The following is a 14,472-nucleotide window of genomic DNA, read 5'->3' on the forward strand; positions in this document are numbered from 1 at the left end:
GCCCCCGTCCACCAGACTGGAAGGGCACCCAAAATCTCTCTGGGAGCTGAGTCACCTCTGAGCGGAGGAAATGGCAGCCCCCTCGCCCACATCAGACTTGTATTCTACCTAGAAAATGACTCCTTCCCCGCCTTCAGGGTTCAATGGGGGTAAAGTCAGAACTACAGACTGCTGGTAGGATTTGGTGCATTTTGAGAGTATAGGTGCATGCAAGGGGACATGGGACAGGTCTGCCTCAGTGGGGGTCAGTGGCTCAAGCTCTGAAAAGGTCCAGCAAGAGGCAGGAAAGGCAAAGGAACTCCTGAGGCCTTCTCATAGTGCAGGGGTGCTGGGTAAGGATCCTGGCGAGGACTGCCCGCCAAATCACAAAGCCATGTTTGCTTCTGCGACCTCCAAACAAAGAGGCTGTCACAGCCGTTCTAAAGCCACAGGGCAGCCCCAGATCCCCCCTTCATGAGGGTCCAAACTGGAAGGGAAGAGCCATGACCAGCCCTCCTGCACACTCATGCAAGCCACCTCCCAGGGGCAAGCATGGGCACTGCACCAGGAGGGGAGGGGCCAGCACCTACCTGGACTTCCCGTGTGTGGTAGGCAATGATCAAACCCAGAAGGATGATGGTAGACAGACTGATAAGGCATTTCAGGGCCAAGGAAAACATGGAATCCTGCAGGAGAAACAGAAAGGGAATTAGGACAGCCAGGAATGGGGCCAGCAAGGGGCTCTGCCAAGGGGGAGGGGGACATGGGCGCAGTTACCAGCCCTCCCTTGGGGTCACCGGCCCTCTTTTGGGCTGGGCCTGGACCCAAGCAGCCCCCTCAGCCTCTGTTTTCTAGAGTTAAAGCTTATTTGCGTTCCTGGGATGGAGGCTGCTGGGCAGGACACCTCGCATTCACTCTCCGTGGCTATTTGTTGATGGAGCGTATAGGACTTTGCCTCCGTGCTCATACATCATATGAACATAATTCCTTTTTGTGCTGCTATTTTATGGTTAGGGCATCAGTATCGCGCCAGCATGGGCCTGTCTTTCCCTGAACAGACCTGACCCAGCGGATCCTCCCATCTCTGCCAGCACAGGGTTTTCTTAAGCATGAATTCGAACGTCCTGGCAGGTGCACTCATCCCCCATTTTAGGTCAAGAACAGGGAGGGATCAGGGCGGCAGAAGAGCTGCTAGGGAGCAAGGGGGTCCCCCCTGTGGAGGGAGGGCAGGCGGGGGAGCCCCCAGGGTTCCCTGCATCTTCCAGCCCCAGTGCAGCACAGAGAACCTCCAGGGCTCCTGGCTATATGACCTTAGGCTGCTCACTCCACATCTCTCTCTCTCTCTGCCTCAACTGTCTAATGTGTCCAGGGCGGGTAACACCAGTGCCTGCCTCAGAGGGTTGCTGGGAAAAATCAAGGCCAAGTCCCTAGACCAGGGCTTGGCCATGGGAGGCATGGCTGCTTCCGTCACTCACTTGGCATCCTCTGCAGGTTCAGGGTGTCCAGACCAGGACACGGTGCCCTGCTGGGCATTTGGAAGCCAGGAAGTTGGGACGACTCAGGACCCAAGGGAAGATGAGAATGCAGCCTGAACTCCTGAGCACTCACTCATACAAGCAACACCCCGTGCTCACGCACTGCTGCTCATAATCACACCTGATTTCTGTAAAGCACCTTATAGCTTACGAGGTTTCACATAGTTGCTCTCATCCACCCTCACAACAGCCCTTGGCCTCTATCCCAACCTCACAGACTTTACGGGACAAGGCTCTGGGGCAGGTGGCCTGTGCCAGAGTTCAAAGCCAAGGTCTCTGATGCGAGCCTTGCCCAGAAGCCCTCAGGCTTGCTCTGCAAAGGTCGTACCCACTTAAGCAGATCTGAATGACAGCTCAGGACAGTAATGGAAAGTATTTCCAAGGCAGGATGCGATGAATTGCCAAGTGACGGCCAACAGCAGGGCGGGGGAGGGCTGGATGGAAGGAGTCCCCGAAAGCACTCAGGGCAGAGCGATAGGTGGCTCAGGTCAGCAGGGTTAGGTGGTGGGATCCAGCGAAGCTAGCTCTGGAGTGAGGGGAGGGCTTGGACCTGCAGATACCCAACCCCATGCTCCACCCCCTACCCCACCCCCCACCCCCCCCACACCCCCCACCCCCCACCCCTGGTGGAGACAAGGAAGAGCCTCTCCCTGGGGTCTGTCAATCCAACATTCATTTATATGATACAATTCCTGGGCGGGGTCCCCTTTGTGCCAGACAAAATTGTGCTGGGGCCCAAGGGGCAATGGATGAAATTGTTTTCATGAAGTTTCAAGGCCTTCTCACTGCTTGAGCACCAATGGGATGTGCTAGAGCTACAGGATGTTTGGAGAGTGCCCTGCCTGCCAGGAGCTTCCCACCTGGCTCACGCACAAGCCCCAAGCCCGTGTGCGGGTTCATCCAAGGCAGGGAGGGAGGTCTCCATTCTGCACACAACAGTCTATACCTGAGCCAGCTTTTGCTGAGCCTCCATAGTCCACCAGGTGATGAAGCACAGCCTGTGGTTGCTGGCCCCACACACCCATGTGGAGGTGTCCAGAGCTCTGGCTGTGGGCACTGAGCACACAGAGCAGACATGCAGACTTCATGCAGGTTCTGTCTTTGGAAGCACAACTGCGTGCCTGAGACACCACCTGACCTAGAGGTTTGACCGACAGAGGGCTGAAGACAGCAAGCTCTGAACTCACACTATCTCAGAACAAGACAAACCTCCCTCCAGGAGCCAATGGGGACAGCTCACACTGTTCTTGAGGCAGAAATGACCCTAACTTCTCCCGCCAAGGGAGCTGAAGGCATCTGGGGAGCATCACACCTCCCCTGGGAAGGGCTTGGGATCAGCTACACATTTCAACCTCTAATTTGTTTCTTTTGGCAGAAATGAACTAAAATCAGAATCCAAGTCTATTTCCAACATTTTAGAGGAAGAGGTAAAGGGAAAGGGGCCAGGTGCTGTCTCCCCTCCTTTGAGCCTCTTCCTTTTGTTCTAAAACTCAAAGCTTTTACATAAGAGGCAACTTCCACCTGCTTCTTGGTTTGGGTCAGCTCCAGCCCACAGGGAGACAAGCTCTGCCCTGGAGCAGCAGGACACTTGCCTCCTTGCAGACTTCCTTGCATTCTACTACATGTCAATGAAAAATAAACCATTAACAATTTTTAAGAGCTGGAAAACACATCACAAGTCTGGCTGGGCTAGAAATGTTTTCTATTTGTTAAAATGTTGAATTATCATCTTTTCCTTGCTGCCTCAGCTCCAAAGAAGCTTGAAATTGAGATGGTTCATCTGGGGAACAGAAGCCCACTAATTAGCCGCCAAACAACACATGGGGGTACCTGCCACCTTGATCCGAAGGGCCAGAGGGGCAGAAAGACTGAGGGGTGGGGGGTGCTCCAGTCAAAGGATCAACAACAGAGTAGTGACCTTAATATGCAGGAATGCTTAGGAACTACATCCCCGCAGATGAGTCATTTTTAAAAGCCATTTATTCCTAAATGCCCGACACTATGAGAGTGCTTAAGTAAATTTGAGAATAGCCAGTGATGGAGCACTAGGCAGCCACTTAAAACCATTTCTGTAGAGAATACGTGAAGAGAAAAGACTTATGATATAATATCAACTGAAATGCCCAGACACCAAAGCTGCATATACAGTATTTCCAATTATTTTTAAATGTTGTACTTTTTTAACATAAAAAAGACTGAGAATATAGTATCATACTATTTAAAGCGTCCTAGCACACAACCTGCAGCATGTGGCTGTATAACCAGCCAGGGAAAGCTGTAGCCCCACAGACACTATGTGACACTGTGCTACATCCAAGCTCTGTGTACAACAGGTGCTTCATAGGTGCTTCTTGAAATTACTTAATAACAAATTGCTTTTACCCGACGTTTATTGAGTACCGACTGTGTACCAGGTCCCAGACGAGGCTTCTCACATGCTCATCCTACATACAAGTCCACAATGTCTCCATTTTACTGATAAAGAAGCCAAGAATCAGAGAGACAAAGTGACTTTTCCAAGTCACACAGCTAACCCTGATTTCAGCTATATACCAGAATTTTCCTATATGCCATTCCTCCCCCGCTGACTGAGACTGTACAGTCATCCTGGCAGAGGTGGCCACAGCCGTCCCCTGGGGCTGACCTCCCAGGGTCAACATCCACCTGTACTACAGCACCACATAGGGGCCTGCCGTGTAAGGTGGGCATAGTTAAGCCACTTTTACAGAGGAGGAAGCAGAAGATCCAAGACGTTACCCAATCCAGCAAGGCAGGACTCGGGAACCCAGGATTACTCCAGATCCCGAGCCGCGGTCATGCACAAGCACCCCTGCCCACCCTGCCCTGCTGTGAGGACTCAGGGGCGCAGATATGTCCTCCCCTGAGGCTGTACTTCCCCGAGGCTGTGTGGAGCACGGAGAAGTGTGTTCCCTGCTTCTGCACCAGACTTGTAGCTTCCAAAGACAGGCCTGACTTGTAATGATTACGGTAGATCTTCCCAGAGATGCCCAAGTCCAAAACATGTTTGGCTCATTGGGACATTAGGCCTGTGGGGATGAAGAGAAGTTTAACCAAGGTAGGGGTGTGTGGGTGCCCCCCAACCAAGCAATGCCCCCCAGGTGTGTACCTGCACACATGCATGCACCTGTGCTCCATTCGTGGTCTCCGCCACGGGCCTGAACTCCTGGGAGGGAAGAGACGATGTTACCCAAAGTCTTCATTTCCTGAACTAAGATCTGCATGTTGTGCATGCAATCTGGGAGATCATAGATTTAGAAATGTTTTCTATCAGATAAGGTCAACTTTTCCTTATTTCATGGAGAGGCTCCAAACTTGGCTGATATTCAGCCTCAGCCTAATCCTCCAGCTCCAGAATGGCCATCCTAACCAGACGCTTGCTAATGGACTCCACACAGGAAGGAGGCCTTCCTTGGTGCTGCTCTCTGCCCCCACCACACCACCGACTCTCCCATGCTTCCCATACCAGTGGTTTAAGGTTGCAGCAATTTACAAAGATGCTCCCCAGATATTTCAGAAAAGCACCTGTGGCTGCCCGCAGTGGGTCATTCATTCACTGACCCATTCACCCTATGCGTGTTTATTGCGCACATAGCCGTGGCCAGGCCCTGTGCCGAGTACTCGTGCAATACCAAGGATTCCTCACCTCCTCCACCCCCCCAACCCCCCACCCTGCCTGCTGAGCCTGAATCCCACCAGGCAGATGAAGGGGCAGGTGAGCAGGGCCTGGAGAAGCTGGGCTGGGATGGTCAGAAATGGCTAAGAAGCCCAGTGGAGAGAGAAGGCCTATAGGCAGCCCTTAGGTGACCAGGCATGATGTGTACCAGAGGAGGGGCTCCTGACTGTCCATCCCGAATGTGAGATAGGGATGCAGACAGCACCTCTCCCTAGACAAGTTCCTGCTCCACTCACTGCCCCACTGAGCCTGCAGTGCGTGAGGCATATTCTCAGCACAGAGTGAGGCTAAGTGGCCACCCTCCTCTCTGGCCCAAATGCCGGCAGGAACACCATGAGAGCTACCTGACAGGGGCCAGGAGAAGGGCCCTGACCTATGCCCATGGGAAGACAGCCACTCACCCCTTCCCCAGTCTCTGGGTGCTGAGCTGGGAGCTCTGATCCTGACCTGGATGCTCTGCAGGGTGGCCTTACATGGAGCAGCAGACCTCCCCACCTCGCCAGGGCAGCCGCACCTCTGCCAGGATGGCCAGCTCCCACCACCACGGGTGCCAGATCTGCCCACTATTTGCACTGGCTCAAGTGGCATGGTGGAAGCCCCAGAAGGACAGGGGTTTCCAATCCTTCCACTTCCACATCCCCGTACATAGGGTGTCATCAGGCACATAGTAGGTCAACAAATACTAGTTAAATGTTACCTATTTGAATGCAGTTGGTGCGTTTTTGAGAAGTGTGAAGCAGGTGGACACTTCCATCTTGACTTTCCAGATGTGGAAACTAGAGGGTAGAGTGAAGGCAGCAGCCTACACGGACTGTGTGCTCACTGTGGCCAGGCACTGTGGCCACTGCTCTCAACCCTCCCAGCAACCCCATGGGGCCTGAGGATGCTCAGTCACGTGCCCACCAATCCTGAGCGATGAGAAGCCAGGGACTGGATTCCAGGCCCTAAGGGGAGCTGGACCCACAGGTCTGTGCTCCCTCCACCCAGTGGGTCCCAGGCCAGCCTCCCCAGTGGGACCAATCCCGTGTATCACCTGCCCCCTGACAAGGCTCCCATCATGTCACCGCTGAAGCTCTGTCACTGACACCACAGACCAGAAAGAGCCTCAGGTCAGGGCTGGGGTCTGTATCATCCCCACACATGCGCAGCCAGGGCCAGGCCCACTGTGGGGAGGGCAGGCGGAGATGTGTGTGGAGTGAAGGAATCCAGTGGTTTCCCCCCCCCAAAAAAAAAAAAAAAAAACATCAAGCTAAATTGGCCTGGGGCATTTCTCTGTGGCCTCCCCTTTGTCATTCCCAGAAGGAGACAGAACCTGATGTCTGAGGGACACCACACAGTTAATAACAAGGACACTCGGGTCTAAGCAGAGGGGACCATGTGATGCTCAGTGAGGCTGGCGTGACGGCCAGGACACCAATTAGGAGGACACAACCCACCACAAGCCCTGGCTCTCCTGCTGCCTGATGCCCCAAGGAAGTAAAAAAGGTCACTGGGGAGACTGTGGTACCAAAATATCAAGTCAGATAGGGCACCCCCAAGGCCACACATGTAATTCCAATTAAGGAGATGGTTTCCTTTACAAGGTCTGAGCAGAGGGGAGCTGGCACATCATGAATTCTCGACTACGTGCTTATTTATAGTTTACTTTCCTGCCTCACTTCAACATTGGCAAAGACTCCCTGCAATTCAATCAGTTTTTATTACATGCCTGCCACGTGGCAGGTAGGATAGGCACGATGAGGTCTTTCAGACGGCAGTTTGCTGTTTGCCCTCCCACAGCACCAAAAGCTGGCCCACCAAGGACTCTTCTGGACGTGAAGGCAGCACTTTACAAACGTGCGCTGGGGGAGCGGGTGTGAGAAGGCCTCTGGCTCGAGCTCCACGCCATGAATCCGGGGGCGTCTGTCCCCCAAGCCCAGCAGGTGGCTGGCAGTGCAAGGGAAGCCCGCCAGGCACCTCCAGCCCAGGCCATTCCAGAATGGAGGGACCTTGGCCCCACTCCAGAGCAGTTCAGTCGGAATCTGCGGGGAGACGCAGGCACCAAGGTTTTAAATACTTTAGAGAGGGATCCCTGGGTGGCGCAGTGGTTTGGCGCCTGCCTTTGGCCCGGGGCTCGATCCTGGAGACCCGGGATCGAATCCCACATCGGGCTCCCGGTGCATGGAGCCTGCTTCTCCCTCTGCCTGTGTCTCTGCCTCTCTCTCTCTGTGTGTGTGACTATCATAAATAAATAAAAAATTAAAAAAAAATTAAATAAATACTTTAGAGACTCTCATGTGCAGGCCAGGATGGGGACTGCTGCTCCAGGCTCACAAGAAAATCCTGGAAAGCTGGGATCACCACCACAGCCTCCGGGAGCCACTGTCAAACAGGCAATCATGCACCTTTGTGGAGCCCCAGAATCTCAGCGTGAAAAGGGAATGAGTTAAATACCCCATGACTCTAGGAGAGTCCTGGCATGCAGTCACCCAGTCTGCTTGATTACCTCCAGGGACGGGGAACTCCCTTCCTATCAAGACAGCCCATCTCTACTTTGGAAGGCCCTGACTTTCTCAAAGACCTGGATTCGCCTTCTTGGGTATGCAGCACACAGTAAAGCTAAACAAACACATGCTTCTGTAAAGCCTCACTCTGACTGTGGCATCGGAGACGCTGGTGCCAGAGTCCTTGATCAGTGAGACGCTCCCCGAGACAAACACTCACAGCAGCACAGAATGCCAGGCCTGGAGGCCTCCTGAGATCAGCTAGCCACACATGCTAGGCTATGTGTGAGGACACAGAGGCCCAGTGAGGCTGCTTAGCACCTGCCCAGACCAGCCTCAGTCAAAATAAAGCTTCAAACCTGAGCGCTGGGGCATTCCCACCCACCCTGTCTTCCCTATTTGTGTGTTCTCCATATGCCCAGATCTGGTAGTTTTACCCTCGGACAGATGTAACTTGGCATCTCCTGAGGGGCAGAGAAGCCCATGCTGGTTCCAGAGATGCCAGGTAGGGCCTGCAGACCATCCCCGCCCCTCACCCCTCACCCTCCCCTTCCCTTCCCTCTTGGGCCCACAGCCCCATCTCTGCTACCCCGACAGGGACAGGATGGCAGAAGCAATGCAAGGACATCTGTACTTCCAGCCTCAACAGAGACTCCACTGTGGGGTTCTCAGCCCACCCCAGCCTGGTGCCCAGAGCCAGGCCCCTTTCTCTCCCTGCACAGGGCAACATCGTCCCCTGAGCCTGGCAATGTTGGGCCAAATGAAAATCTTAGGATGCCCAAGAATCCCATATGTGGGAAAACTGCAGCCAGGCTGGCTCCACAGGTGTCCCCGAGGCTGACCAGAGCCTCCCAGACGTCCTTGGAAGGGCCAGCTAGCCCCATGCACCTGCCTTCCTGGCAAGGAGATGAGGCCCAAAGAGGGGCTGTGTCCTTGCATCCGGCTCCAGGCCATACAGCAGCAGTACATGAGGCCAACCCTGCCCTGAGTCCCCCATCCCTGTCCTGGCCGCCTATCAGGACAGGCTGCCCCTGCACCACTCCACCAGGTCTGGGACCTGGGCCCTTCCTCCATGGTTCAGGGCAACACAGGGGACACAGTCCCAACGTACTATAGGTTCTCCATCTTATTTTTGCTCAAAAGTATCAGAGCTCAAACCTAAACAAAGGGAAATGTTCTGGAAAAATAACCCATGGGCAGAGAAGAGCAGGCACTTGGGTGCAGCCCAGCACTGGAAGGGCTGCTGTGCGGAGACCCAGCTCCGTGGCCTCCTCACCTTTGGCACCAGCCCCTCAACCATGTGCGAGTGCAGGGCCACATCAGGGGAAGTGGTGCCGACCATGAATACGTCCTTTCCTGACCTCCTCCCTCCCAACTCTGGCACCGAACCGTGGCTGCAGGTTCGGCCTTCCAGCAGCGGCACCCCAGAGCCACATCCCAGCCCCTGTCTGAGCAAGGTCCCGGGCTGCCTGTCTGTGCAGAGCATCAAGCCTCAGGCATGGCCTGAGGGTCCCCGGGGTGCAGCCCCACCTCATGCAGCATGGACAGAACTCGTCCACACCAGTCCCAATTCCACCAGGAGTTTATTCTACCTGCTTCTTTCCTGTAAGAACATGACGTGGCCCCAACCTTACGGCAGGTGCTCACCCCCCAAGTGCGCTCACATTGGAGCTGCTCCAAGGCAAGACCCCATGGCTCTGACAGGATGCTCCTCTGGGGACAGACAGCCTCCAGATGCAAAGCCCACCAGGATTTCCTGAGACCTGTGGCCTCTCACACCCATTTTCACCCATTTTCACATAGGATCTCAAGCCTCACAAGGAACTCCTGTCCCCATCTGACAAATAAGGAAACTGAGGCATGGAATGACTGTACAATTTGGTGAAGTCACAAGGTAAGTGGAGGCCCATGCCCCGTGCTCCCCAAGCATGCAGGCCCTCCCCCTGAGTCCCACTTGTCCCCAGCCGGCCACAGGGAAGCCAGGCCAAAGCCCAGAGCAGGCTGGCCCTGCTCCGTCCCTGTTGCTAACGTTCACCAGCACAGAGGAAGCATCCTCTCTTGCTTCCAGAGTTCCTGTGAGGAAGACCAGACAGTGGACACGGACATGCTCTACCACTGGGTCCAGGCATCTAAAGGGGTGGCCGTGCCCCCCAGTGGCCCCGGAGGCCAGTGTACACTTGCTGCCTGGCATAACTATCAATATGAATAGTAACTACTCCTCAGAGTTTCCTGGCCTAGACCGTGATTTGTACCATTTCACTACATACGTACAGAGCATCTGCAGCCAGAGGGTCTAAGAGGCCAGAGGGCCCAGCCCTGCCCTTCTGCCCCACACGCCCCAGTGTCCACACCCACCACCAGCAATGGAAGGGCAGGCTTCCTGGTGGCCGTGAGCAGACCCCTGGCCACAGTTCCTGCTCCCAGGCTCGTGGACAGGCATCATCTTCTAGACAAGCCTCATGAGTGGACCCGGCGCTCATGGGTGCAGTGCCTGTGTTCAGAGTGATTCTCCATCATGCTTTCCTGTTATGTCTGTCGTGGACAATCACATGCCTCTCCTGCCTTCCCTCGCCAACCTTCTCAGCACAGAAGAGGCCATGGTGATGGAGAGGCCCAAATATCAGAATATATTTGCTACTGGATCACTGTGTCCCAGATATTAGCTGAGGGTCTTCCTGTTTACAAAGCATTTCTGGGAGATAGGGACAGGCATTCCCATCTCACAGATAGGAAAACTGAGACTTGGGGTACTCCCACAATGACCCAGGGTCACACAGCTCAGGACCCCAAATCTTCTAACACCGTGCTGCCAAAGTACTGTCTTCTTCACAGACCTGTGAATGTGACCCCTGAAAGTGACCTCAGGTTTTGGGGCAGAACAGAAGGGACAGCCTCTGAGGCCTGCCATGGACTCAGTCCACGAAGAGTCAGCCTATACCTGACCCTTTCCCAGGAACCCCCAGGAGAGCACAGGAAGGATGTGTCCTCCTGACCCTGGGGCTCAGGCTGCCTGAGTCCATGGCAGGAGGAGACCCAGAAGCCCTGTGCTGGCAAGGCCACCACAGGACCCCTAGGGCCCCATCTGGGTGAGACAGGGACACCTGCCACCCGAGGAGCTCATGCCCCAGCTCTACTGTGCCCTGTGCTGGACATAGAACCGTAGCTCAGAGCCAATCACCAAGATCCTCCCGTAGCAAAAAAAAAATCTTCCCGTAGCCCCAAGCCTCACCACACAGATGGGACACAAGGCACTGGGGGACACAGCTTGCCAGGGCAGAGCCCACCTCCACCGCCATGGGGGCCTCACTGGCCTTGGCTGGAGCTACAGCAGGGAGCCAGGGGCTGGGGTGCTGGCTGCCTCCCCTCTGCTGTGCCCCCTCTCCCGCCCCGCCTCGCGCTCCTCACCCACATAACTTCCTTCCTGCACCATAGGTACCTCCTTGTTTCCCAAGAACAGGGCTGGCAATAGCTGAGACCCCGCAGCCCCTGGACTCCATGGGTAGTCACCCCAGACTCCAGGCTACTCTGTGCAGGGTCTGGATCCTACTTGTGTCTCTGTCCCCATTACCTGGTACTCGACAAGTACATGGTGAACAAACAAATGGGTAGGTTCGCCCTCTGGGCAGTGAACTGCACAAAGGGTGCGTGGGCAGGTGGGCAGTGCCACCATCACCTTCCTCATCCCACCGACTAAACGATTGTTTCCTTGCTTAGAACACATTGTTTAAGCCTTTACATATAACAGCTGTGAGCAAAGACTAGGAAAACAGAAATCCCAAGCAGCCCCACCAGGTTCCCCACCCTGGAGAAGCTCTGGGACCCAGCACTAAGGCCGACAAGGCAGCGGGAGAAGTGGTGCTCATGGAGGAGAGCCTGTCCCTCCCACCCCTAGCCATTCCCTGCAGGTGCCAGAGGCTGGGGTGGGGTGGGGGGTGCCAAGCTCCTGAGCACCCAGCACAGACAGTGGCACCCCGAGCCTGAACCCCATTAGCACAGAGAAGCAGCAGTGTCCACACCTCCAGGCAGCCACTCCACGTTAGCTGTTTGTGTCACTTGGGGTCAGGGAGACAGGGGGCCCCAGGAGACTTGTCTCCCTGATGGGGCCCGGCTGGCCTTGGGCTGAGCCAGGTGGGCGTTCCTGCAGGGCTGGAGGAGGCCAGGCAGCCTGAGCCCCAGGGTCAGGAGGACACATCCTTCCTGAGGAACTCACCCTGCTCCCTCCAGCTGCCACCAGCTGTGAACGTGGGGGGATAGCTGGAAACATGGGTCAGGTGGCCAGAGGTGCACAAACAAGTAGGGAATAGAGGGTGTGGGGGCCTCATGGAGTGGTGGTCTCAGGTCTGGAGGACGTCAGTGCTATGGTCTGCCCATCAGATGAGCCCGGATTGGTGCAATCAGCCAGCTGTGGGTCCGAACATGGACCCTCACCCTGCACTCCTGAAAGCCATGTGGATTCCACCCCAGGTCACAGAAGGTGCAAAGTGTGCCTCCCAATGGCCTAAATCCCCCTGGGGCTCCAGGGTCTGCAGGATTGAGCCGGACCCCCAAGCAAGGCACCTGCTCACCGCCCAACCCCGCTCACAGCACAGCCCTCCTGGCCCGATGTTCCGCAGGCAGCATACCAGACCCATCTGTGGGCCTGTGGCTGCCAGCAGCCCCCACAGTGGCCCTCTGCTTCCTCCACTGGGAGCTGGAGCAGAGTGGCAGCCCCCCAGGAGAGCATCAGAGTGCAGTCTGTTTACCAGGCTCTGAGCTCCTGGAGTGTAGGAACCAGGTCATCCTGGGGCTTCTCCTCAACCCTTAGCACCTAGCAACCTGCCCCATATGTGAGAAAAACCTCCATTAATGCACGTGGAGTTGATAGTCATGGAGATCTGAGTAGCCCCTGGGCAGCATGGGAAGGGCTTCTTTCCGTTCCTAACAGAGCTGCCCACCTACAGAAGGGCCTGTAGCCTCAGGACACCCTTCAACCCCCAATTTTCTTTCTCCCCTCACTTCCTCCCCTAACATGAGGGGTCTTGGACCACAGCCAAGGGTCGGTGTGGTGGGGTCTGTGTGGGGAATATGGCAGCAGAGGCCCCGCAGACGTGGGCAGTGCCTCTGGTCAATGTAGGTGCAGGTCACAGAATGGCGACAGCAACACAGCTGAGCTGGCCACTGAGCTCACCTACCCGTGAAATGAGCCTATCCACACATGGCCGCTGCCAGCAAGGAAGTGCAATTAGCAGCCCTGGGGAAGCAGGGTGATGCATTGCCCACTGCCCCCACCCCATCCAAGGCTCTGCGTGTGCACTTGCAAGATGAGCAGCTCCCATGATGGGAAGGAGCAGTGAGTCCCCGGAAGACCCCCATGCTCTCAGAGATGTGGTTTTATAGATCATTTCCCTTCAAAATTTCTTTTCCCCACCCAGAGTATGAATAGGATATTACACCTGACGGTCGCCAGCTGGTAGGGAGCAAGGTGCCCCATGGGCAAGAGGGTCCCAGGACCTAACCCGCAGGGGGAAGGATGCACACAAAGTGGGCAGTCCACACATGGGCGACCGAGGGCTGGCCCAGACCTCAAGAATGTTCCACGGAGGGTCACTGGGCTCAGCCAGGCTCAGCTGTCACCTACAAGGCCAAGGGGTCCTGGCCACATGCCCGGGGCAGACCCACAGCAGACAAAGCAGTCCTGACCACCCCGAGAGCATTTGCAGGGCCCTGGCTACCAGAGGAAGTGTTTGGGCTGATGGAGAACAGAAGCAGACAGGACTCGGAGCAGGGAGCCGTCTGGAGCTGCCTCACAGACCTGTCAGCGGCCACCTGCTCCTGCCAGCACCGGCAGAGGCTGTGGAGGGCTCCTGGGTAGTCGGGGGTTTCTAGACGCAGCTTAAGAACCGAGCAGGACCAGCATTAGAAACTGTACTTCCCTGTTTGGTTTATCTATTTGTCTCTTGTAATTTATCTAGTATTTCCCAAAAGGTCACTGGGTGGCGATTTCAATACTGTAAAATTTGTAGAGATGCTCTAAAAGAAATGTACAAATTCCACAGGTTTACACTGGCTTAAAGGTAATATATTTTATTAAAGGCATCTGTTCTGAGTACACTTTGGGTAGGATTTGGTGACCGGCTGGTTAGAGATCCAAAGAGCCTGTGCTATTAGAAGATCCACTGTGTTTTGGGGGCAGTAAAAAGAAGTCAAAGACCTTTGCCCAGGAAGGATTTGTGGATGGAGGAGAAAGTGGAAAAGTGGTGTATGACTCACAGAAAGCTACCCAGCCCCCTGCCTGGAGCGGGGACCCCTTCTTGTTTCCCCTCATTGCACCCATCTGCTAAATCTAATCTCTGTCATTCAAGGAAAATGAGCGAGGAGCGACTGCCTGAGGGAGAAAGACCCCAGACTGGCGGCAGAACCCTCTCCTCCTGCAGGTCAGCCCAGCCGACGCACGACCTCCACCGGACAGCTCAGGTCTGCAGAGCCTCAAGCCGCCCAGACCCTTCTGGCACTGTGTCCCCATGGACACCCTGCCCAAGTCCCCAGCCCAGGTCCCCCCTTCATCCCACAGACCCATGATGGCGGCTCCAAACTGTGCTGATCATCGGTGTCCCCTGGGGAGTTTCTAAAGACCCTGACACCTGGGTGGCCCGTGGGCCTTTGACAGCAGGGGGCAGGAGCCGGGAGCCAGGTGGCAGCAGCTTAGAGATCCCCAGGTGATCCCAAAATGTAGCAAAGTTTGGGAATCACCGAGGTATGTGCTATTGTGACCAAGGAAACCGATCCTCAGAGCAGCCAAGTC

The 14,472-nt window shown here is 55.4% G+C and overlaps 1 protein-coding gene across 6 annotated transcripts in view; it reads right to left on the reverse strand.

The window, feature by feature from the left end:
* The window catches only part of KCNN3 (potassium calcium-activated channel subfamily N member 3), a 125,927-nt gene that overhangs the window by 89,263 nt on the left and 22,192 nt on the right, over window positions 1–14,472 (reverse strand). For all 6 annotated transcript variants that reach the window (XM_041760631.1, XM_041760641.1, XM_041760656.1 and 3 more), the window contains exon 2: window positions 570–665. In XM_041760631.1, the coding sequence (XP_041616565.1) occupies window positions 570–665 (96 nt within the window). The remainder of the gene's footprint in view (window positions 1–569; window positions 666–14,472) is intronic.

This window comes from Vulpes lagopus, chromosome 1 (genome assembly GCF_018345385.1).
Source record: "Vulpes lagopus strain Blue_001 chromosome 1, ASM1834538v1, whole genome shotgun sequence".
Classification (NCBI taxonomy): Eukaryota; Metazoa; Chordata; class Mammalia; order Carnivora; family Canidae; genus Vulpes; species Vulpes lagopus.